Source organism: Schistocerca piceifrons, chromosome 2, assembly GCF_021461385.2.
Source record: "Schistocerca piceifrons isolate TAMUIC-IGC-003096 chromosome 2, iqSchPice1.1, whole genome shotgun sequence".
NCBI classification, from domain to species: Eukaryota; Metazoa; Arthropoda; class Insecta; order Orthoptera; family Acrididae; genus Schistocerca; species Schistocerca piceifrons.
Window position 1 is genome coordinate 143518142 of NC_060139.1, and position 26347 is coordinate 143544488.

Sequence of the window (26347 nt, forward strand, 5' to 3'; positions counted from 1 at the left end):
TTAGAACTACTCAAACCTAACTAACCTAAGGATGTCACACACATCCATGCCCGAGGCAGGATTCGAACCTGCGACCGTAGCTGTAGCGTGGTTCCAGACTGCAGGGACTAGAACCGCTCGGCCACACCAGCCGGCTGACCGGATCAGTGAACTCTTTCGCTAGGTTTGTATTGTAACGATACAGGTATTATTACAAGACTAAAGAACACTTTTATTAACAGAATTACTAAATTTAGATCAGGAAAACTGTTCGTACAGGTACATCATAGCTTTGAAAAGTAATAGTTAGCACCAGTCGATCAGTGATCCGCTGGCACTGAAAGAGGCGCTTGTGTCAGACTTGCCTAACGTAGAAGCTCATGCCATCTAGCCTTTGCAAAATGGCTCTGAGCACTATGGGACTCAACTTCTGAGGTCATTAGTCCCCTAGAACTTAGAACTAGTTAAACCAGCTAACCTAAGGACAGCACACACATCCATGCCCGAGGCAGGATTCGAACCTGCGACCATAGCGGTCTCGCGGTTCCAGACTGCAGCGCTAAAACCGCACGGCCACTTCGGCCGGCGATCTAGCCGTTGCAAAAACGAAATCTGGTTATAGAAATTGATGGCTTAGGAATCACCGTAACATGTTGCCAACTTGTTGCTGAAATGGCAAACAAATTACACATTTACTAAATTATACTGAGATATAATAAAATGTATTATGGTCTGTTTATTATTAAAAAAGCCTAGAGCATTAAAGGAACCATAAAATTATGTATTGTGTATTAAGAATAGTCGTGGATTTAGAAATACGTAATATTTGCTAAGTGTCTTCCTACATATTAATCTGAGCAGCGATATGCCACCCTTTCTGAGAAGAGACAGATCTCGAACAAAGACTGCCTAAGTTGTCAGTATTAGTTTAGCACAGTGCATATGTGTGGTGTCAGCATGGTGCAAATCGAGAGCTGGTAAACTTAGCTGTATGATGCTACTATTTTATAAAAGCTGCTGCTAAACTGTGTGTTCCATAAGAAGAGATTTGCTTCGACTTACCGTGGAGTAAAAAATTAGTAGTATTGCGGGTAATGGGGTTCTGCAAGCTGCAAGAGATGTATTGATGGCTAGACGTACATCTTAAGACCGTGAAGCATCCAGAGCCACAAATAATAAGCTGCAACTTTACATTTCAGTAGCATTTGTGAAAAAGACTTCGACATAGTTCGTCATCTCGAGAAATTCTACAGTTTTACTTGGTCTACGCTACAACGTGTAACAGTCTTATTTTGTAATGTCGTAATGTATGCTGTGTGTAGCTGTTACTGTTGAGACGAAAACACCACAAGGTAAAGAAAAACTTCTACTTCACCTCTTCAGGAAACTGTGGTGGCTTGTGTACTTTGCATATCGAAATCAGTGGCGTGTGACGACATCCAAGCTTGTATTAGTTACATGAGGTATAGGTAGTAGTTATATCCATTACATATTTTCTGATTACATGTTGCTGTGTGACTTAAACTTTTTTATACTTTGTCTGAAATATTCTATAATATTAACTTTAAATATTTTACCACTACAGTAGATAAGTATTTGCAATGCTTATTAGGTTATTTATTAAAAGTTTAGTATGCTAATTTTGATGAAAATTGCTGTGCTATTTAAAGTAATTACATGTGTGTGAATACAAGCACACATAGCGTTTCCCAAATAAAAATAAAAATAAAAAATAAAATAAAATATTTTATATTATTATTCTTGGTTAGATAGATATGAATTAATTAATTAAAATGGATTGTCAATAGATCTTATCTCTGCTAGTAAACTTGACTTTTAAGAAAGCATCGAACAATTGGTAAGTACTGGTTGAGAACAGTACATGAACGTTTCCTGCTTTGCTGGAGACAATACTATTGAAATGATAGAACATGGCACAGAAAAATTTTACTCTTTTTTCTAATTATGCAGAACGCAGCCTTCCAGCAACGTCACTACATCACAGCGGCGAGTGCGTTGGTATGCGACATTGTTTGGTGGCCAGTGACCGATCTGAATATTACGCGGTCCGCGTGGTAACATTAACCGGATTTTGAGAGAAAAATATCGCTAAAAAATGGTCTTAGGGACGTATGAATTATAATACGATGGATTTAACGGTGAATTAACACTAACCGTGTTCGGCCGTGGACACCAAGCAATGTGCCACAACTTCTGTTCGATGCAGCCTGACACTCGACTAAAAAACTGCATAATAAAACACGTATAACATGAATAGGAAAGAAAGGGATCTTCAAATGAAAAACACGACTACTTAACATCAACTTAACGTAATTATTCAACAAAACCGTACAAATGACTGTTACACAGCTTATCTCGATAGCGGAGGGCGAAAGAGAGAGAGGGCGAGCAAGTCGCATTCCGCTTTCTTATTTCGGTACACAAAAGATGGTACTTGCTATGTTTTGTTAAACAGTGTTTTGTTTACTTATTTTAACTAGTAGACACTTTTTTTAAAAAATAACTCATGAATAATTAAAATACATCATCTCATTAGTATACCGCTTCTTTCAATTAATATACAAATTTATTTACATATGTAAAATTATTTATGATACTTTCAGGAGTTTATTAAACTTGGAGTTTTTTCATTTATAACGTAACATTTCACACATTAATGTTAGGTATTCCTATGAATTTACGTGCTCCAGGCTTAACTAACATCCTGTACGATAGTCACCTCAGACGCAGTCAACATTAAAATAACTAGATTTCTTCTACGACCATTAGCTGTTAACATCTGTTTACTAAGATTTAAACTAATTCGTGAGGCAGATTGCAAACTCTTACGTACAAAAGCGAGTGATCAGCCGTCACATAGCTGATCATCTACTACTAGAGAAGCCTTCCTGTAATTTACGAGTCCGATTGCTACTCACTGCTAACAAACCAATTGATAACGTCTAATTAGGATAGCATAAATTGAACCGAACGGGGACATGGCAGTGTCCAGCCTGTCTACTACAGCAGTCACGAGATTCAGGATGTGCTACGCACACAATGCGAGTGCTCACAATGTGAACTGTCGATAAAAACGCTCATAACTCGAGACGAGGGACAGATTCGTCTGAGGCAGCGTTGCAAGTCTGCGGTGGGCCAAGGCCGGCAAGACTGCGGCGACGAAATCAGATTTAACGAAACCTGCGTACTGGCCATCAACCGGGTTTGGCGAAACGCAAGATCAAAGTAGGCATACAAATAATAAAACAACATGAACAGGGACTATAAATACAGGCTTCCCACAACCTAGCTACCGGCCCGCAGAGTGCAACAGGCAGCAACAACACCATGTGATGTGAGCGCGACCTGCGAGCAATTGCGTGACCTGCATCCAGCAGGAGGAAAACAGGTGCCGACTCCTCATTACAGGAAGGGATACGCCGGGTTTATGACACACTTCCAACCGAATCAGTGCATGCATCAAGACCAGAGACGTGCTACGTCATATTGATAAGTGGGCTAAAAGCTGACCTTTGTAAATTTGACTCGATTTTCTTAACCACTAAAGTAACATCAATATTCTTTCAACCCATGACGTGGGGAGACCAAAACACTGATGCCAAATTTAAACTTTGAGTCACTTTCGATTTAAATGTCCAGTGGTTTTTATAATTAAGTAACATCAGGTAGCACCCAATGTTAATAATGCTATTTATTAAGAACAGATAGTTACGGGTTTAGAACCGTCGTACTCATTATCGGGTCGCTCTTCAAGTTTTAAAATTACATATGTACCCGTACATGCGAGTTTGGCTGATTTTAGCAATGGGGATAGTTCCTTCGCGGCCTAAAATAAACCCATCTGTTTGAAAGTGGGAAGGGCGCGATTTGGCCGTAATTAATAGTATCGTTAACAGTGGCTTCTTGCCGTTTTTATTTATTGTAAAAGTTATTCTGCACTTTCACACAGTCACGGTCACACCTTACGAATTTTCGACAAAATAGCTTTCATTGATTCCATCTGTTTTTAGTTGTCATGTGGCTTGCCCAGTGCTGTCACTTACAAGTGATTGACAACAGTTACTGCACAGAGGCTGATTAAAATGTATCATTTCGGCAGGTGTAAGCGATTTGTGTGAGTTACGTCAATTCACTTTTTCACATCACGACAAGCAGGACATATCGCAGGCTGAGAGATATGGTGGCACAAAAAAGTGTTGGCACAGACACATTTTCGTGTCTAATTCCAAATGTACACATATTTGGAACATTAAATGGGGTGCTCAAAAAAGTGTCAAAAACAAGAAAATTATAATAAACATCAGTACAGAAATGCATACTTCCCGATATAAGTCCAATAAACACGGGTCCAAAAATGGCTCTGAGCACTATGGGACTTAACTTCTAAGGTCATCAGTCCCCTAGAACTTAGAACTACTTAAACCTAACTAACCTAAGAACATCACACACATCCATGCCCGTGGCAGGATTCGGACCTGCGACCGTAGCGGTCACGCGGTTCCAGACTGTAGCGCCTAGAACAGCACGGCCACCCCGGCCGGCCAAACACTGGTCCAGAAACGCATACCTTTTGCAGTAAAGAAGTGTTTACAGGAGTTGTTCAACGCGGCGTCCACTCATGACAGTGCACATCTCTGCCGACCGACGTAAGAAATGACGCACCCTTTGAAGTATACCCGGTTTCGTTGTACCTGCTGGCAGGTATTGAAGTCGCGACCCTGTAGAGTCCGCACATCGTTCAATGCCATGGCGTCAACCAATTCCTTTAAGTGTCCCCATAACCGAAAGTCTAGGGAATTGAGTTCTGGAGAACGAGCATGTGAAGGCATTCAACCCAACTACAGCCCCCCCTTCCCCACTGACCAATCCAGCGGTCATGAAACGACTACATCAGACGTTCGTGCACAATTGTGACGAAATCTTGTTGGTGCACCATCACGCATGAACCACATTTGTATTCGTTGCTGCAGTGGCACAGATTCCAGCAAGGTAGAAAATACATTAATGACAAAGTCCGGGAAATGCTCCTCAGTTAAGAGTTGTGGTAGTAGGTATGACCGTATTAATCTATCGCCAAGTACGTCTACCCGTACGTTGATCGATAACCGGTAGATGATATTTGTGCAGAAATAGTTCATGAAGTACCCTTCCCTCCATATAAGAGAGACAGGCCTTCTACTGCTGCAAATCGTTACACATTGGTCCCAGGGGTTTCTTCCACCGAACGTAGCACACGATGCTCCACGTCAGGCATGCGGAATGTGCGATGCTTTCCCATGTCAATCTCCCTAGGTGCAACGGTATCTGTGTCCCTCAGACGCTGGAAAAGTCTGCCGACGTCGTTATCAGAGGGCACCCTGCGAATGGATATTTTTCAGCTTATAGCTTTTAATATATTTAAAGCGTTGTTGAAAAGTTTGTTTGGGCTTATCTTAATTTCGTTTAACGATCGGACCTCGCTGACCTAGTTAAAGATGTAGGCAGCAGAGGACTCCTGAGATTCCGGTGCTTGTCGTAATCACAAAAAATACACTTTCTTCATTTTTATCTTCCATTTATCTCAATAAATAAAAATGGTTGATGCGTTCTTTAACTTTCTATTATTCACTCATACAATAGTATACATCGCTATCACAGTACGTCGTCCTGCTACATACTCGAAAGTCTGACTCTCTCTCCTAAAAGAAAAAACAACTGTACAACAAATTGAACGATAAAATGTTTTCTTTTGTCTGCGCATTACCGCGCATTCATAATTAATGTCTTTGCCAATGCATCCGTTCATTCGGTGTTTCACTTTTGCTTTATTCTTAAATAAATGTTAAGTTAGCTGCATCCTGGGGGATCTTTCATAATGTTCAGGTGCAAGCTCGGCCTCACAGGCTACACCCATTTGCTATACCATGGCAGATATCAGCCATTTCACTGGTCCAGTAGTACGCTTCTATTGCTAGCAAATGGAGGAAGAGAGAAAATGTAAATGTACTATACGGTTTGAACGCACCGACTGCCCAATAACAGTAAACACATAAGTGAATCCTCGTTTGGAGAAGATCAAACATCATGATATGTACCCCGGATTGAAAGTACTATAAGATAACGCACACAAACACGACGAAAAATAACATAGCCTACTGCGCGACTCGAACCACATAACTGACTGTAGACCACCTAGTGGTAGGAAGAGTACTGTGAGTAAGATGTCGTAATACCCCGCCGACACATTTGACGGTCCGCCAATGCAACGACTGTTCAAATATGCGCAACCAAGCGTCGCGCAGCCCTACCTGTAAACACGTGTTTATCTCGAAAAGTATGCGCTTCCGGACTCATGTTTATGGGACTTATTTTTCTTATTTCAGTCAGTATCACCACCTCTCATGGTATTCAACACATCTTTTTAAACACTCTGTTTGTATACCATTAACTCTGACTCAACAAAAGAAATAATTTATATATTAAGATGTATTCCCAACGAAACGGAAAATAAATAATCGATTAAATTAGGGCTTTCCCTGCTGAAAAAAGTATTGCACGCTCTACGACCCTTGTCTGACAGGTTCATTCACTTATCACGATGAGTCCGAGGGGGAAGGAACATTGCGTGTCGTTTCCCAATATGGCAGTTTTATTGCATTCGCAACGTAAAAGTTACCGTGAGGTCGGTAAACAACTCTCTGTTAATTATTCAACCGTACAGGCAGTTATTAAGAAGTTTCAAGAGACCGGTACAACAGACAATAAACGCAGATCAGAACATTAAAGAATTCTTAGACACAACGACCTTCAAAGGATAGATCGTCTTTAAAGGTACAGGGTCGTTTGTATCGTACATTCAGTCAACGTCCCACAAACACGTGGGTGCTCAAACTGTTAGGAATATTTTGAACACAGCTGATATTCATAGCTGATCTTCCAGAGAAACGCCATTTACTTTGGAAGTTAACCGAAAAAGAACGCTTGCAGTGATCCAAACGTCATATCAATAAATTGACTTAATTTAGGAATACTGTGCTATTTTCTGACGAATCCAAGTTTAACTTGTTTGGTTCGGCGGAAAGGGTAAAATGTTCGCGAATCAAATACAGAACTCCAATCACAAAATTTCGCGTCTACAGTAAAGCAAGAGGGAGGAAGAGTAATGATTTGCGGATTCATGGCAACTTCTGGTGTTGATGACTTTGCAGTTATTGAAGGTGCCATGGATCGTCGTAGATACTGATGTGCTGTGAGACCTTTTATGTCTTCGCTGCACGCTGGGTGATTCTTAAGTGGATAAAAGAGCGAGGAATAGATGCCGTTCATCAACAGAGAATCCACGTATTTATACCTGAAATACACTCAAAATGGTGTCGCACATGAGTTTTCGAACTCAAGCACACACGACACTGGAGCTCCGGAGAGGGAATGCTTGCATCTCATTGTCAGCGACTTAATCGTTCGTGGCAGCGCCCTCGTGCCACGGTGGCTGCTGTAGGAAACGCTGCAGCATAACTGGCTGCGCGCATATTTGAATGTGTAGGCGACCAGCTAGCAGCCGTTACCACAAGAGCATATACGCCGCAATGCACAGAAACTGGGTCTTGAAGGTATCTTCTACTTTCAGCAAGACGACGAAGCTAAACCTAAAGCTCTGAGAACTCTTCAGTAGTTACTGTATAATGCTTCAACGAGGCTCCTCAATCCATCACAGGGCCCTAATCTCTACTCGATAGACACGTGGATACAAAAGTTCGAAAACGTCGTTGTACAGGGAAGCGGGAGATTCAGATGCTATTGTTAGAGGAATGGTCGAAGATCCTACTAGGTATTACTTACTACTCGCAACTCTGTTCACTCCATGCCAAGACGTCTACAAGCTGCCATAAATGTCGATGGTACCTAGGCTGGTATAACTGAGTTACGTGAATTTAACATTTTTGTGTAGGTGTGCCAATACCTTCTTGATGTGTAGAGCAAATGATAACATTTTGTAAAGAAATATTTTTGTTCGTGACAAATCAATTATACTGGAAACACCTCATGTTCAGAATACTGTAAATTTAAAATACCCCAACAGCGTCTCTCCATCACCTTTGTGTGTTTGTAATGTGTAATACACTACTGGCATTTAAAATTGCTACACCACGAAGATGACGTGCTACAGACGCGAAATTTAACCTACAGGAAGAAGATGCTATGATATGCAAATGATTAGCTTTTCAGAGCATTCACACAAGGTTGCCACCGGTGGCGACACCTACAACGTGCTGACATGAGGAAAGTTTCCAACCGATATCTCATACACAAACAGCAGCTGACCGCCGTTGCCTGGTAAAACGTTGTTGTGATGCTTCGTGTAAGGAGAAGAAATGCGTACCACCTCGTTTCCGGCTTTGATAAAGGTCAGATTGTAGCCTATCGCGATTGCGGTTTACCGTATCGCGAAATTGCTGCTCGCGTTGGTCGAGATCCAATGACTGTTAGCAGAATATGGAATCGGTGGGTTCAGGAGGGTAATACGGAAGGCCGTGCTGGATCCCAACGGCCTCGTATCACTAGCAGTCGAGATGACAGACATCTTATCCGCATGGCTGTAATGGATCGTGCAGCCACGTCTCGATCCCTAAGTCAACAGATGCGGACGTCTGCAAGAACACAACTATCTGCACGAAGTTCGACGACGTTTGCAGCAGCGTGGACTATCAGCTCGGAGACCATGGCTGCGGTTACCCTTGACGCTGCATCACAGACAGGAGCGCCTGCGATGGTGTACTCAACGACGAACCTGGGTGCAAGAATGGCAAAACGTCATTTCTTCGGATGAATCCAGGTTCTGTTTACAGCAACATGATGTTCGCATCCGTGTTTGGCGACATCGCGGTGAACGCACATTGGCAGCGTGTATTCGTCATCGCCATACTGACGTATCACCTGGCGTGATGGTATGGGGTGCCATTGGTTACACGTCTCGTTCACCTCTTGTTCGCATTGACGGCACTTTGAACAGTGGACGTTACATTTCAGATGTGTTACGACCCGCGGCTCTACCCTTCATTCGATCCCTGCCAAACACTACATTTCAGCAGGATAATGCACGGCCGCATGTTGCAGAGCCTGTACGGGCCTTTCTGGATACAGAAAATGTTCGACTGCTGCCCGGGCCAGCACATTCTCCAGATCTCTCACCAACTGAAAACGTCTGGTCAATGGTGGCCGAGCAACTGGCTCGTCACAGTACGCCAGTCACTACTCTTGATGAACTGTGGTACCGTGTTGAAGCTACATGGGCAGCTGTACCTGTACACGCCATCCAAGCTCTGTTTGAGTCAATGCCCAGTCGTATCAAGGCCGTTATGGCCAGACGTGGTTGTTCTGGGTACTGATTTCTCAGGATCTATATACCCAAATTGCGTGAAAATGTGATCACATGTCAGTTCTAGTATAATATATTGGTCCAATGAATACCAGTTTATCATCTGCATTTCCTATCGGTGTAGCAATTTTAGTGGCCATTAGTGTATAATGGGAGGTATGCAAATACCTTTTGGTGCCGCTGTACGTCTGTTTATTTTGCGTCCTCTAGGGTATTTCGCCATTGGCAACTACATCGACGAGGAGGCGGCGAGCAGGTGGCTGCGACCGATGCGCGAGGACATCTACTGGGAGCGGAGCAACGTGGTGGTCCGCAAGGGCTGGCCGCACTTGCGACACCTGGACGCCCTCATTGACAGGCTGCTCGACTCGGGGCTTCTGCTAGCCTGGGAGGGGCAGGTAAGGTCCTTCTGGATGTAATTCATTAGACGCTCCATCGCTGAGTGTCGGAAGTCCTAGCCCATGGTACACCTGAGTACCTTCTCATCCTATATTGAATTTATAGGCTTTTAATTTGTAGTCAGTGCCGTATCTCTACGAACATGTTCCAAAAAGCCGTGCATAAGAAAGAGCTTTTTCCGGGACTCATATCTCGGGTTATGTTGGTGAGGTAGGGTCCATTGTTTTGGGACTCATATCTCGGGTTATGTTGGTGAGGTAGGGTCCATTGTTTTGGATAGCTCTTGAGCTACATACCATTTGTATATCCAACAGAATGATCGACTTACTGTGCCGGCCGCTGTGGCCGAGTGGTTCTAGGCGCTTAAGTCCGGAACCGCGCTGCTGTACGGTTGCAGGTTCGAATCCTGCCTCGGGCATGGATGTGTGTGATATCCTTAGGTTAGTTAGGCTTAAGAAGTTCTAAGTCTAGAGGACCGTCGGCCTCTGATGTTAAGTCCATAGTGCTTAGAGCCATTTGAACAATTTGAACGACTTACTGTAAATATCCTACAGTACAGGGTAAAAATCAGAATATTACACGCTTCCGCCACCTTAGGAAAATGAAGCAAATTGGTTGGTTCTTTTTTCCATTAAACGTCGTCTACGGTGCGCGTTAAGAAGCTTATGGAGACAGAATTTATTTTATGGGCGTTTCCTGAGAAAATCCGAAAGAAGCGTTTTTCACCAGTTTTTTGCAGTCAGCACCGATATCTAAATACCTAACTTTGAAATTTTAACTGTACACTCTCTAGGCATTTATGCAGACATATCACTGTTTGAAAAAATCGTTATCCGTCATCAACAAACACCCCAAAACACGGTTTTTATGTACCACATCTGAGCCGCGGATTCCAAGTCGGCTATGGATAGGAAATGGCTCACATTCTTAAGATGTATTTCTAAGACACCGATTTCGAATCGCCTTGAACAGTTTCTTGGTACCTTTATCCATGTCCGAGAAAAACAGATTCAAAATTACCCTACCTGTCTACGCAAAATACGCACTAAAAATCCGATGTGAGGTTAAAACGTAGTATATAAAGTGACGTATCATGGAGAAATATGCTGTAAAGTATGACTGTTATCATCAGGAGGGTTCTTGAGTTCCCATCTACACTCATGCACATTGTTGTAGCGCACGAAAAATGTTTGTGTACGTTCAATCCATTCTGAGGTGAAAAATGCTTTTGCCGTATTTCCGTTTCACAGAAGTTATACATCAAAATTTTGCTGGCCTAATATGCTATTTTCGTATGTGTGATATGATATACTGTAGCAAGAAAAACAAGGCCTACACAGAAAAAATATCGGACTGAAATGTCGTGTACCAACTGCCTCATTGTACTTTCCTCAGCACCTTTAAAATTGTTTGCAGAATCGTTGGCAAACGAAAATATCCGCGCTCTTTTATACTGAGAGAGAAGGAGGCACAGACAGTGGAGAAGAGAGGGAAAATTAATAAATACTGGAAGATAGCAAACAGTGGTTATGGTCTAGAAAGAGCGAAGGAGACAATGGCAGTGTGAGAGAAGGAGAGGCTCAAGCGGCGGTGGGACATAGGTCACAGTGACAGAACAGTGTGAGGAAGTTAGAAAGAGTAAAAGAGACATTGTCAGTTTGAGAGGAATAAAGATAAGCAGGAACTTGATGTGGTTGCGAGCCAGTAATAATTACAGGGAGTCTACGACCGTGACAAAGAGGAAGCGAGAAATAGTGACAATGAGACGAGAAAGAAGCAGTGGAAACAATTGAATTAGGTAGTATCAGTAAGAGAGGGCAAGAGGGAGACTGTGACAGTGACACGAGACAATACTAGCAGAACGATGGAGACTATGGCTGTGTAAAAGGAGGCTGTGACGGGTAGGAAGACAAACAGATAATGACAATTGAGTTGGGCTATAAACGCGATTGAGAATGGGCAAGTGGGAGTGGATGGGTATGAACGACTTACAGCGATGGACTTGTGCGTGTGAGCGAGTTACATTTAGGGGAGACTGTGGATATGAGAGGTGTGTTGCATGTTAAAAAGAGCGTGTACATGTTCACAATGCAAAGTTGTTGGGAAAAATTTTATACGATGTAGAATGAGGCAACTGACCCACACTTTTCAGACAGAGTCTTTTAAACAGGAGCATATTCTCCTTTTTTTGTGCATTCAGGAACATTTTCCCGCTGATCCTGTTTTGTTTCCTTTTCAGTATATGTCATCATTCACCATATTCAACGTGACAATGTGGCTTCTAGACTACGAAACCGGTCGTTAAGCCAATTATTTACAAAAGCAGCCAAGCTGTCATTATTCAAGATATTGGTACAGGTTTGCAGATTCTACAAATAGCACCCACATGCACTGCGTGGCTCATTCCTTTAGAGAAGAATATAAAGTTACATTAATGTCTTCAGAGGTGTGTTATACATTTTCAGAGCCTAACTACTCTTGAAGGCAGCAAACGGATGTAACTTGATTTAATCACGACAGAAGGACAGGTAATTTGGAATTGGCTAGCCGTTCGAAGATCCATCAAGAACTTAGTACAAACTATAGAGCAGACAGTTAGCTTACGTTTGGTTTCCCATACAAATATCTACCGCATGACATCAAAAAATTGTTATACTTCACTCGTTATGTGATAACTAACCGATTGTAAGTCAACAGTTGGCAGCTCGTGGTTTGACGGTCGCGTTCTGGCTTAACGAGCACGGGGTTCCGGTTTCGATTCCCTGCGGGCTCAGGGATTTTTCCCCTACCCCGAGATGACTGGGTGTTTGTGTTGTCCTCATCATTTCATCATCATTCGTGGAAGTGGCGCGACTGGACTGAGCAGAGGTTTGGAAGTTGTACGGGCGCTGATAACCACGCAGTTGAGCACCCCACATACGAGAAATCATTATCATCTAAGCCAACGAAATACAAGCTCCGTTGTCTTAATAGTGACAGACGTAAGTTCCTTTTTAATAGTGAATTTGTTTAACTCTATTAGTAGTAGCAATTTCGTCTGCTTCGGTATAAAAAGAGAAAAACATTTCATGTCTTACTGTACTGGTCGTTTATTTTCCCACACTACAGTACTTTCCTCCACTATGTAACTTCCAGCCAGGCACTACTTGTACTGTCTACTAAGAAAATGCCCCTGTTACACTCAGTCTTGTCAAGTGCATCAAGTATACTTTCGTGATTTCTACTATGGCTAATCCTGACTTCTATCACTGTGGTATTCACTTCACTTTGAAGGATGTGCCTATTAAAGTGATTCATTAATCTGTTATTCGTAAATGATTGCATTATTTTTGAAAATTATATCAGCAGTTAAATGAGCCGCTAATTTTTTGTATCTTCTGCATTACCTTCCTGTGGTAGACGCACCACAACCTTCGGCTATTTTAAATCCCTGACGTGAATAACTAATTTATTACACCTTGTATTCTCTGTATGCAAGATTTCAGCGCATCTACACTCATGCACATAAATTATTAAGGATAATTGCAGAATGTGGTGCCACACAACGTGGTACTACACAAAACTGGCGCTAATAGCATAGGCACATAGGGAACACACACGACACAGATCTGTAAGTCCACGGTATTGGTGATAATATGAGAAAACCGTCCGGAAACACGTGTGTAACAAAACGCCACTGTTTCCTGCGCGTGTACCCCGACATTAATATGGGAAATGTTCACCACGCACACGTACACAGGCCGCACAACGGGTTGGCATACTCTGGATCAGGTGGTCGAGCAGCTGCTGGGGTATAGCCTCCCATTGTTGCACAGTGCCTGTCGGAGCTCCTGAAGTGTCATAGGGGTTTGAAGACGTGCAGCGATACGTCGACCGAGAGCATCCCAGATGTGCTCGATGAGGTTTAGGTCTGGACAACAGGTAGGCCACTCCATTCGCATGATATCTTCTGTTTAAAGGTACTCCGCCACGATGGCAGCTCGGTGGAGCCGTGGGTTATCATCCACCCCTGAAAAGGCGGACATACTGGTGCAAAATTACGTCCCTATACACCTGACCCTTTACAGTTCCTCTGTGAAAGACATTCAGGGGTGTACGTTCACCAATCATAATCCCACGCCACACCATCAAACCACGACCTCCATACAGGTCCCTTTCAAGCACATTAAGGGGTTCGTATCTGGTTCCAGGCTCACGCCAGATGAAAACCCGGCGAGAATCACTGTTCAGACTATACCTAGACTCGTACGTGAACATAACCTGGGACCACTGTTCCTATGACCCTGTACTGTTTTCTTGACACCAGGCTTTACGGGCTCTCCTGTGACCAGGGGTCAGTGGAATGTACCTTGCAGGTGTCCGGGCGAATAAACCATGTCTGTTCAGTCGTCTTTAGACTGTGTGTCTGGAGACAACTGTTACAGTGGCTGCGGTGAGGTCCCGAGCAAGGCTACCTGCAGTACTCCGTGGCCGTCTGCGGGCACTGTGGTGTTGTACACTGTGGCCGTCCCGTGCTGTAGCGCCTGGACACGTTTCCTGTCTTTTGGAATCGTTGCCATAATCGTGAGATCACAATTTGTAGCTCACGGAGGGCCCGTGCTACGACCTGCTGTTTTTGACCAGCCTCCAGTTGCCCTAGTATTCTACCCCTCACAACGTCATCAATATGTGTTCTTTGACCCATTTTCAACACACAGTCGCCATTAGCACGTTTGAAAACGTCTGCACACTTACTCGCTGCACCGTACTCTGACATGCACCAACACACCTCTGCGTATGTGCACTGTAGCCAGCGCCACCGTGCGACGACTGCAGGTCAAATGCACCGCATGGTCATACCCCGAGGTGATTTAAACCCGCAAACCACCCACCAGAGTGTTGTTTCACCATGTATCAGCATTATCCTTAATTTATGAGCATGAGTGTATTTGTATTTTATCTATTTCTATTGTATTCGTGACCTCATGCTCTGTTGTTGGTAGCAACATAGTACTTGGCGCATTTTATTTACAGGAGTTACAGTTGTTTCTGGGAATTTTCGTTACAATTTCTCTGCCATAATTAAAAATGTACGTTCACTTAGGTTGCTAAGTGATCTGTATTATTTGTACTTAATCTTCTTCCCTTACCAGTATGTTATTATGCTTTTATGTGTTTCCTGTTCAGTGACATCCCAAACTGCTTTGCTTTTTTTCTGTACTGTGTATTGTTTTGTCATTAAATGACATTTTACAGGAATTAGAGCTCGCCTATAAATCATTTACTACCTATGCCACAGATTTAAGAACTCTGGCAATGAATTCCTAAATTGCGATTCCAATGTATGCCGGTGGTAGAGTCGTGTTTACAACCGTAAACATGATAATAACATTTAGTGAGTTTAGTGTACTTTTCGAACGCGATATAATTTTGTTAAGGTAAGTGTGAAAGCCAGTTCAAACAGGGTAAACGGATATATTTATGGATCCCGTGCTTAATTAGCAGTAGTGGTGGAACACTTGAGCAAAAACTTGAAGTTGCACGAAACATTTCTTATCATATTATTGTATTAAGAGGAAATTTCAATTTAACAGCTACAGACGTGGAGACTAATGTGATTACCGCGTAATAGGGCAGGAAATCTTGTGAAATTGCTCTGAATTCCTTATTCGAAAATTACCTTGAGCAGTTAATCAGAGAACTGCTATAGTTTTGACAGATGAGAAAGACCCACCATGGTTCGAAAGCCGCATCAGAAAGCTCCTCCGGAAATACAGAGAGCTTCACTGCAAACAAAAAGTGAACGAAGCCAAATGACCGTACGGAGAGCCATGCGCGAATCTTTCAGCGATATCTGAATAAAACTCACCTGATCTGACAGAAAAACGTAAGAACTCTTGATGTTATATAAGAAAAACGGATCAAATCTCTCTGTATCCTTAATGGCATCGAAACGGAGTATGTCACAGAGAAGTCAGAAATTCTAGATTCTCTTTTTCCAAAACCGGTTCACTGAGGAAGATCGTACAGCGGTTCTCTTCAAAATCGTACACCATTTTCGAAATAACACATATCGAAATAAATAACCACTGAATAGAAAGTAAACTTAAATTTCTCAACAGAGTAAAGGTTGCTGAACATGACGTTATATCTACACCGTGTACCGTCGGTCTTCCGAGGAGCAGTGCTTTGGAAAAAAGCTCAGGTCATTCTCGTTTCGAAGGAGGTTCGTCTAACAAATGCAAAAACTACAAACCTTTATCGCTGACGTCAGTATGTTATAGAATTTTTGAACATTCACTATTACATTTCTGATGACATAATATCTCCTTTGTATGAATTAACAACGATTTAGGAAACAACGGTAGTGTGAAATCTAGTTCTCTCTGTCAATCCACGAGACACAGATTGCAGTAGACAACGGTCTCCAGATTGTTACTGTGTTCCTAGCTTTCCAGAAGGCATTTGATACGATTGCACGCTGTCATCTAAAACAAAATACAGACCAGCTACCTGATTTAAATAAAGATTTCATAGGAAACAACACAGCATCTCATTCTTCACGGGGAGAAAACTTCAGACATGGATTAATCTCGTGCATACGAGAAGCGAGCATTACTGGACAACCGATTTTCCTAATAATTAAGTATACATGACCTAGTGGATAACCTCGGAAATTCGTGAAGCTTTCGCGGATGATGCTGTTATACACAAAGAAGTCACAACACTGGAAAATTGTAGCGATATGAAGGCTAACACTTGTTTCAAGAATCATAAAAGAAGGTTGTATACATAGAAGAATCATGGAGATACTAGAAGGTATCAGACAGATTATATAATGGTAAGACAGAGATTTAGGAACCAGGTTTTAAATTGTAAGACATTTCCAGGGGCAGATGTGGACTCTGACCACAATCTATGGGTTATGAATTGTAGATTAAACTGAAGAAATTGCAGAAAGATGGAAATTTAAGGAGATGGGACCAGGATAAACTGAAAGAAACAGAGGTTGTAAAGAGTTTCAGGGAGAGCATAAGGGAACAATTGACAGGAATGGGGGAAAAAATACAGTAGAAGACGAATGGGTAGCTCTGAGGGATGAAGTGGTTAAGGCAGCAGAGGATCAAGTAGGTAAAGAGACGAGGGCTAGTAGAAATCCTTGAGTAACAGAAAAAATATTGAATTTAATTGTTAAATAACGTCGTGTGACGAGGGCCTCCCGTCGGGTAGACCACTCGCCTGGTGCAAGTCTTTCGATTTGACGCCACTTCGGCGACTTGCGCGTCGATGGGGGTGAAATGATGGTGATTAGGACAACACAACACCCATTCCCTGAGCGGAGAAAATATCCGACCCAGCCGTGAATCGAACCCGAGCCCTTTGGAATGATAGTCTGTCGCGCTGATTACTCAGCTATCGGGAGCGGACAATTTAATTGGTGAAAGGAGAAAATATAAAAAAGCAGTAAATGAAGCAGGCGAAAAGGAATAGAAACGTCTCACAAATGAGATCGACAGGAAGTGCAAAATGGCTAAGCAGAGATGGCTAGAGCACAAATGTAACGATGCAGAGGCTTATCTCACTAGGGGTAAGGTAAATACTGCCCACAGGAAAATTAAAGACACCTCTGGAGAAATGAGAGCCACTTGTATGAATATCAAGAGCTCAGATGGAAACCCAATTCTAAGCAAAGAAGGGAAAGCAGAAAAGTGGAAGTATATAGAGGGTCTATACAAGGGCTATGTACTTGTGGACAATATTATGGAAGTGGAAGAGGATGTAGATGAAGATGAAATGGGAGATACGATACTGCCTGAAGAGTTTGACAGAGCACTGAAAGACCTGAGTCGAAACAAGGCCTCGGGAGTAGACAACATTCCATTAGAACTACTGACAGCCAACCATGGAGAAGAAATAAAAACTTTCAGGTTCGCCAATGACAATGTAATTTTGTCAGAGACAGAAAAGGACTTGTAAGAGTAGTTGAACGGAATGGCAGTGTCTTGAAAGGAGGATATAAGATGAACATCAACAAAAGCAAAACGAGGATAATGGAATGTAGTCGAATTAAGTCGGGTGATGCTGAGGGAATCAGTTTTTGAAATGAGACACTTAAAGTAGTAAAGGTGTTTTGCTATTTAGGGAGCAAAATAACTGATGATGATCGAAGTAGAGAGAATATTAAATGTAGTCTGGCAATGGCAAGGAAAGCGTTTCTGAAGAAGACAAATTTGTTAACATAGAGTGTAAATTTAAGTGTCAGGAAGTCGTTTCTGAAAGTATTTGTATGGAGTGTAGCCATGAATGGAAGTGAAACAAGGACGATAAATAGTTTGGACAAGAAGAGAATAGAAGCTTTCGAAATGTGGTGTTGCAGAAGAATGCTGAAGATAAGATGGGTAGATCACATAACTAATGAAGAGGTATTGAATAGAACTGGGGAGAAGAGAAGTATGTGGCACAACTTGACAAGAAGAAGGGACCGGTGGGTAGGACATGTTCTGAGGCATCAAGGGATCACAAATTTAGCATTGGACGGCAGATTCAGAAGGATGTAGGTTGCAGGAAGTACTGGGTGATGAAGAAGCTTGCACAGGATAGAGTACCATGGAGAGCTACATCAAACCAGTCTCAGGACTGAAGACCACAACAACAACAACAATGAAGGATGACCAGTAGAGGATCGTAGCTTGGTGCAGAAATTATGAAACGTATCAGTGAACAGTGTAAATGCTGAATTTGTGCGCAACACGTTCAACACGTTTGGAACAGGTTCCTAGAGTGAGGGGCTTTGAGAATGAATGAATGCTGACGCCGTCTCTTATTACTGTGGCGCCTCTAATACCACCCGGTGGTATGAGGCTTTAGGATCGATTTTACGCTTTATTATATGCAAACGTAATATGTCTGATTTGTAAATCGTGTAGCATGATTATGTTTTTGTAAATATTATTCATTAAAAGGCAACATCTGTAATTACATATGTTGCTAGATGGAGGAAAATCTTTGTTTCATATAAAGTCATTGAATGAAGTTAATTGCACATGCTTGTCAGGCTATTTTACTTCAACAACTTATTGGAGACTTTGAAAGAAGTTTCTGGAGCGAACAACGCACAGAACTGCCGCAAGGATGCGTTACGACATTTGAAGGTGGAGATCCACTGCTGTAATAAACGTAAGGTATGAGCTGTATGATTGTGGTTTGGTTGAAGAGTGAATGGTTTAATGAAGACAACCTAGACCACACATCACGATTATAATCACCGGTGCTCAGATATTTAATTATGAAGATGTTAATTTGATGTTTGTTGGTAACATTGTTGTACGTTTTGAGACTTCTCAGTTGTGCGGCGACTTAATGCTAGTTTTGGTCTGTAAAGTCAATACAGTTCTGATCTCTCCAGAACTTTATTTTATAAACTGTGTTAAATGTTATTTTTAGAAAGGAATGTTTGCTCTATTTTTACGTCCTCACTAATTTAGAACTTCTTCAGTTAACCAAGAAAAACTTCGTTTTGTCATTTCTTTGCCTCTAAGGTAAAAATTGTTTAGTGTACTTTTCAAAACTGACGCAGTTTGTTGCGACTGTGTAAAAGGACATACGATCAGCTATGACTGAAGGAGAAGATGCTGGAAAAAGCGGGTATTATTATTATTTTTGAGGCATAATTACTTTCAACTCACTGATATTACGAATCTGGATGTAGTTAATACTGTCAGAAACGATCTAAAAAGTAAGTTCAACTAACTGTTCACTTCTACTGGTTTGCTATCAAAGTAATATTTGTTTGTCGAAAGTCTGAGACAGAGCTACTTTATTCATGAGACCCTAATGCAAAATGTTACCCTCGCTCCTAAGAATTATGGTATGAATTCGTACACAGAAGATGTGGATTAGCAAGAACAGTAGTTTACAATTCTATTTAGTTCCATGTGACTTCAGTATCAGATCATTATGCTTTTAATAATTCCTGCACTGTGACGCACTGCGTCAGGTTTGTTCTATCCACAAGTATCAATTTTTTGTGAGAAAACTTAAAATATTGTTCTTTTGCCTTGAGAGCACGAGTTATGGTAGTATGTTTGAAGAATACTTTCTGTTAAGGATACCTGCATGTAAATTAATCTAGTTAAGTCAGTACTTAATAGGTGCTATTAATGTTACACAATGGAAATAACTATTTATACCAGTGACTATTCGTAAACTAAATTATATAAATAATGAAATTAGTGTGTGGTTGAGTAATGCCATCTCTATTGATAGTTCAGTGTCTTAGGCCTACACAGGTCGTGTTATCGTACGAATATCGTAAAATTGTGGAAACACCATTTAATTATTTGTATTTTTTTATTTTATTGAAGAGAAAGTACGGTAGGCTATTATAATTGGCAATTAACCTTCTATCAAAATAAATGTAATGCATTGGCAAAATTAGGTAGAAAGACCCAGTATTTTATTATTAGGCGATTGCAGAACAAATAATGGAAGTAGTCATGGCTGTTAAACATCTAACGGTAATATAGAGCACTTGCCCGTGAAAGGCAAATGTCCTGAGTTCGAGTCTCGGTCCGACACACAGATTTAATCTGCCAGGAAGTTTCATATCAGCGAACACTCCGCTGCAAAGTGAAAATTTCATTCAGTAATATGTCTCGGCTGGGGACCTACACGTACCTGCCACCGCCACAACAGACCCGTCAGGCGGGTTCCGGACCGAGCAGGGGCCAGCCTGTCGGCCGCCAAGCAGAGGCCAGATAACACCAGCAGCCGCCAGGAGGCATTAGATACGCCGCTAGAGATCGCAAAGTATGCGGACTAATTTAATGCGCATAGACATGTGATTGAAAACTGTGCGCATGGTCTTCTGCCGCAAGCAGCCCATTTAAAGTCACGCACAGACCTCTCTTCTGCAGTCAGGGGATTACTACGGTACATGCTGGAAGACGTGTCGCAGCCCACCGCCGCTACACAGCCGAGTCGTCTTCACAGGACGACGACCATTACCAATCGACGTGTGACCTAAGACACCGAATCGGCAGTCTGGGTCTGTAAATTATACGATGGTTGACTGTGGCTGCACCAAACTCTAAAGGACCTCATTTTAATTGTGGACACTGTCACCGATTGATCTCTAGCTCCAGGAAGTACGAGCCATCCGCCCGACTAGTTAATGGGGGTACTAAATGTTCTATTAGAATTACCTTTCTGCCAAAAGTTATTTAGTCAGGAAATTACTTTTTCTTGTTGAATTTCGGCCATCTGCCAATTGTTGTTTCTTATTTCTACGTTCACCCTTGGTCATCACCACTAGAAAGGTACTTGTGTCTATTGACACGAAATAATCTTTGTTTCTTTACGTCCTGAGAAGCGTTCTTGTATGCTGATTGAGGATATAGCAAACAGTACGCAAGACGATTGTATAAAACAAATCGTAGGTAAGTCAGATGCCACACAGATTCATTAGAAGAATTCACAGATAGCGTAATCCACCCACAAGGGAATTAGCTTCCAAGGAGTTTGTTCGACAATTACTTGAATTGTGCTCACCTATCTGGCATCGATACCTGATAATTTTGACAGAGGAAACAGACAAGTCCAAAAAAGGAGCAGCTCTTTTTGTTGCAGGTTCATTTAGCAAGCGCGAAAGTGAGACGAAAGTGCATAGTGCCGGAGCCAGCTCCAGTGGTAAACGCTACAAGACAGGTGTAGTGGGTCGACGTGTAATTTGCGGTTAAAATTCCGAGTGTGTGCGCTCTTAGAAGAAGGAACCTACCTAGCGCTCCCATCTACATTTACTTCACAATGGGACAATGAACGTAAAAGCAGATTCAAGCACACTCGGTGGCTTACCAACACTCCTTCTTCCTACCGACCGTTTCCGACCGCATCAGGAAAGTGGGTGGGTCACAATGGTGCACAAAGCACCATCCGCCAGCCACCATGATGTGGCTCGTTAGACTGATGTTCCAATTATTTTCATTTTTATTATTATTTGATCTTTTTAAGTCTCGATTTATATATTACTTATAGTCATTTAAACAGCCAACTATCAAATATTTCAGAAGCTCAGAGGGTATAGTTTTGATTCCTTCTGAACTTTTTCGAACTCATAACTCAAATGCTTTGACAAATTTCCGCAGTAAGGCTATCATCTATTTCCTCTTCAGTTTCAGCCTTCTTTTCTTTCACATTAATTGATAGCTAACCTCTGTCGTGTAGGACTCCTATGTGGAGTTATCATGAGAATACTCCTTATTTTGCGTTTAACAGAAGTCTTACAATCGTACTTCACGGATGTCATTACATGATCCTTCTCAAAAGATAAGTTTAATGTACATGAATACCGAGTAGAGTTTGTTTTCAGTTTCACGTTTCTTTAGTCCAGGGTGATTCAGCCAGTTTTCACGATAACATCATTCTTTCATCTTTTTGGAGAATGCACCTGTGGTCTAGGGGTACCGTCTTTGATTAGTAGTCGAAATGCCTTCAGTCCAGGGTGCGAGCCGCGCCATCAACAAAGGCAGCTTAAGATTTCCGGATTAAGAAGTCACCATCACTCAGCCACCAACCTTGTCAAAAAGGGCGGAGGAGCAGACATAGGTTCAGGGTAGTCTCTTACCCTTGGGGTGGGAGACTGCCCATAATGTCGGAAGAATCAGCAAATATTAATGGCATGAGGATGTAAAAGGCAATGGGAACCATCCCATCCGAATCTCCTGGAGGGGAACGCCAAGGAGGAGTTGACCATGAGAAAAGATGGAATAACCAACGAAAAGATAACGTTACGCTTGGTCGGCGAGAGGAATGTCATAAGCTTGAACGTGGTGGGTAAGCTAGAAAATCTGAGAAATGCAAACGCTCAGTCACAGCAAACCAACACCGACAACGATAGCTCAGGTACATATGCCGACGTCAACTGGAATGCGATCGTAGGGGAAGGAGTGCAACAAAGCACTGCGGGAAAATATGGGCTTGACAGTAGGAATGAGACGAGAGACAGACTAACTGATTTCACCTGTATATTTGAGATAGTAATAGAGACTGCTCTATTCAGTAATCACAAGAGGAGGAGCCATACTTGGAAAAGGCCGAGAGACTCGGTAAGATTTCACTTAGATTACATCATGTATGAAACTTCCCCTTTGAACAATTTATATAGGACTGTGCTTAACCTGACACACAATACTTTGTTAGCGCAACGCAATCTGACTTTCAAAATTCCCTGCAAAAGAATGGCCCTGACTAACATTAAACTATACCTTTCACAAATCACTTACCTCACAAAAATCTTCGCTGCTCAAGCTACTGCAATACAGCAAGCGCCACTACTGCCAGCTAAATAAAAGATTCAAACTACTGAAGGCACTAACTACTGATAGGGATAGTTAGCAAAATGAAAGATATTAATAGAGAACAAACAATGTATTTACCTTGATATCATCATATACAAATATAGCAGTTCATGACAAATTTCAAAACTCCGCCATCTCTCTCCCCACATCCACCACTGCTGGCGGCTCACCTCCAACTGCGCAACGCTACGCGCTGTTCACAGCCAGCTGCCTAACACTACAATGGCGAGTATTACAACAATGCAAAGCAGCCACAGACTGCACACAGCACAGCCAGTGATTTTCATATTGAGCGCTACGTAACATTGCCAATAAGAAAACGTAAACAGCCTACTTACATAGAGAAAACATAAACAGCCTACTTACATAGCCCCCATGCTCCCCACAAAAAATTTTACAAAATTTTTTTGGGCAGTGGCCAATAATGATTAGATAAAATTTTTCATAATTACAATAACAAAGAAATTAAATGCACACACTTATTGATACAATGTTGGTCAAAAGCTAAAATTTTCTCACAGTCCATAAAGATAGTCCTGATCATTCATTACAGTAGAATAGCAGTGTTTTTCTCAAAGTCTGAGCAGTAAAAGAAAATGCACACGGAAGTAGTGGATTTCCATGCAGTCTTGAAGAAGTAGTGTTGTCCTTCCAACGGAAAGACAGTGCTGACTCTCGACATGCAGACAAGTATTGGGTCACAACAGAGCAAACCCACTGCAGAGTCAGTCGAAGTTTTGATGAATATTGGTAGGTAGGTCATCACAGAGCAGACCCACCGTAGTCCTGGTAGAGATTACGATATTGGTGGGCCACCAGAGGTGCAGACCCACTGCAGTCCTTGTAGAAATAATGGTATTGATGGATCATCAAAGATGTAGACCCACTGTAGTCCTTGTAGAGATAATGGTACTGGTGGGTCATCAAAGATGCAGACCCACTGCAGTCCTTGTAGAGATGGTCAGCAGCCATCTGTTGTGACTGTGCAGGTGCACAATCACCATTGAAGAGTCTTGCGGATAATATAGCAACTCCATAACAACCACTTGTGCACTCACAAAGTTTCTGGAATTGTCCTTAGAACCAGCAATGCTGTTATCCAGTCCCTTGCTGAATGATTAACACACGTGCAAACACTAACAGTCCCAACTTCTCACATATTGTCCATATACTATGACCAACAGAAACGTGTGCAGTGAAATGTAACTAACAAGTTAATAATATCATGAACTGGTGACAATTACAATTTTATAACATAAGAATACAATAAAGGTACAAAATACATCATTAAAAACATAACACTATAGATAACATTTGTAGTACAGGCTTTACAAAAGAATAGAAATAGACATATACGTCAGTGTTACAGGAATTATGACATGAGTACATACATAGAAGATCAGAATAACTTGCGAAACATCAACTTCACACATGAGCATTTAAACAGAATGAATAATGTCTAACATCTTTACAAAGTAAATAACATATTATTAATGCCAATTATATTTGAGGATAACAGTATTCCTCATCATAGTGAATGTAGCTTAATATTAAAAGAAAAAAAAATTCTATGAAACTACACAGAGACAGGAAGAAAACAAATACACAAGGGTACACAAACATATACTGGGATAACACAAAAGGAAAGTATATGATGATATCAAGGTAAATACATTGTTTGTTCTCTATTAATATCTTTCATTTTGCTAACTATCCCTATCAGTAGTTAGTGCCTTCAGTAGTTTGAATCTTTTATTTAGCTGGCAGTAGTGGCGCTTGCTGTATTGCAGTAGCTTGAGCAGCGTAGATTTTTGTGAGGTAAGTGATTTGTGAAAGGTATAGTTTAATGTTAGTCAGGGCCATTCTTTTGCAGGGAATTTTGAAAGTCAGATTGCGTTGCGCTAACAAAGTATTGTGTGTCAGGTTAAGCACAGTCCTATATAAATTGTTCAAAGGGGAAGTTTCATAAGTACGTTTTGTTGCTGCCAGCGGTGTGAGTCATTGCCTATTGTCTCTTTGTTGGCGCGCGTCGTTATTGGGATTTGGAGACCTAACTTCTACAAATTCACCGTGACGAGAGGGCCCTGCTCTGTTTGAAGCTCGCCAGTTCTGATGCAATTCAGGTCTGTCATTACGATCATATCGTCTGTTGTCATGTCGGTAGATTCGATAGTTTCTTTCTTGTCGGTCACGTGGTGGAGAATTTCTCCCTGAATCGTAACTGCGCGCTGGTCCGTTGCGTCTAAAGTTATTCTGTCTCCCTTGATAGTAATTATTTTGGTTCCCGTATTGTCTGTTTATCTTATTGTCTCTGTGATAGTCATTACCACGGAGAGGTGATCTTTCCCTGTAGTTATTACTACTCTGCCAACGGTTGTCATACGGGTGTTGTCTATTTTGGTCACGATTTGTGTTGTGAGAATAGCCTTGTCGTGTCCAGTTATTACTTCTTTCATCGCGGATTTGCGACGGATGTGACCTGTAATTGTTGTGTTCCTGGTTTCGCGTTCCGCGATTGTCAGTGTCAATTTCTAATTCTTGTAACAGTCCCTGAAAAGCTTCAATGTCGTCTTTGCAACGTCCTGCTAAAATAATATGTCGTAAATGTTTAGGCATTTTGATTAAGCAAATGCGGATGAGTTCTGAGGGGCTGTATGGGTTTCAAAGATACTGATTCTTATGCAACATGTCTTCAAAATATTTCATAAGACTGGAAAATTCAGATTGTTCGAAACGTTTCATCATTATGATGCTATGTTTTACACGGTCTTGTGTGGCTTGAGACCAATATGCTGAGAGGAAGGCATGGTAAAACTCTCCTTCACTGTGGCAATCGTGAATTACCGATCGCATTCTTACAGCTGGTTCATTCTCCAAGTAGCCACACATAAATTCTAATCTGTGTTCTAACGACCAGTTGGGAGGAAAACAATGAGAGAATTGATGGAGCCATGCTTGTGGATGAATGTCGTTGCCAGAATTCTTAAATGTTTTGAATTTACGTGTAGTAATGAACAGCTTATAGTCAAAATCGTCATGTCGGCGAGTCGCATGTCGGTCATTGTTACTTCGTTTCGGCGGTTCCATCTCAAAATCCAATGCGCCTTGCCAATTTCTTTCATAATTTCCGAAGTGTCCTGTGTTATTATTTTGTGGTTGTTCCGTATTTCTATGTCCCTCTTCCCGTATTGGAGCGCGAGTGTCCTCTGAAATACGTAATTCTTGTATTACCTGTGTCAGCTGATCTTGTACTTCCCGG

The 26347-nt window shown here is 41.8% G+C and overlaps 1 protein-coding gene across 1 annotated transcript in view; it reads left to right on the plus strand.

Annotated features, from left to right (window-relative positions):
• The window catches only part of LOC124775202, a 116579-nt gene that overhangs the window by 72550 nt on the left and 17682 nt on the right, over positions 1-26347 (plus strand). Inside the window, exon 6 of the mRNA XM_047250041.1 lies at positions 9566-9753. Coding sequence (XP_047105997.1) covers positions 9566-9753 — 188 coding nt within the window. The remainder of the gene's footprint in view (positions 1-9565; positions 9754-26347) is intronic.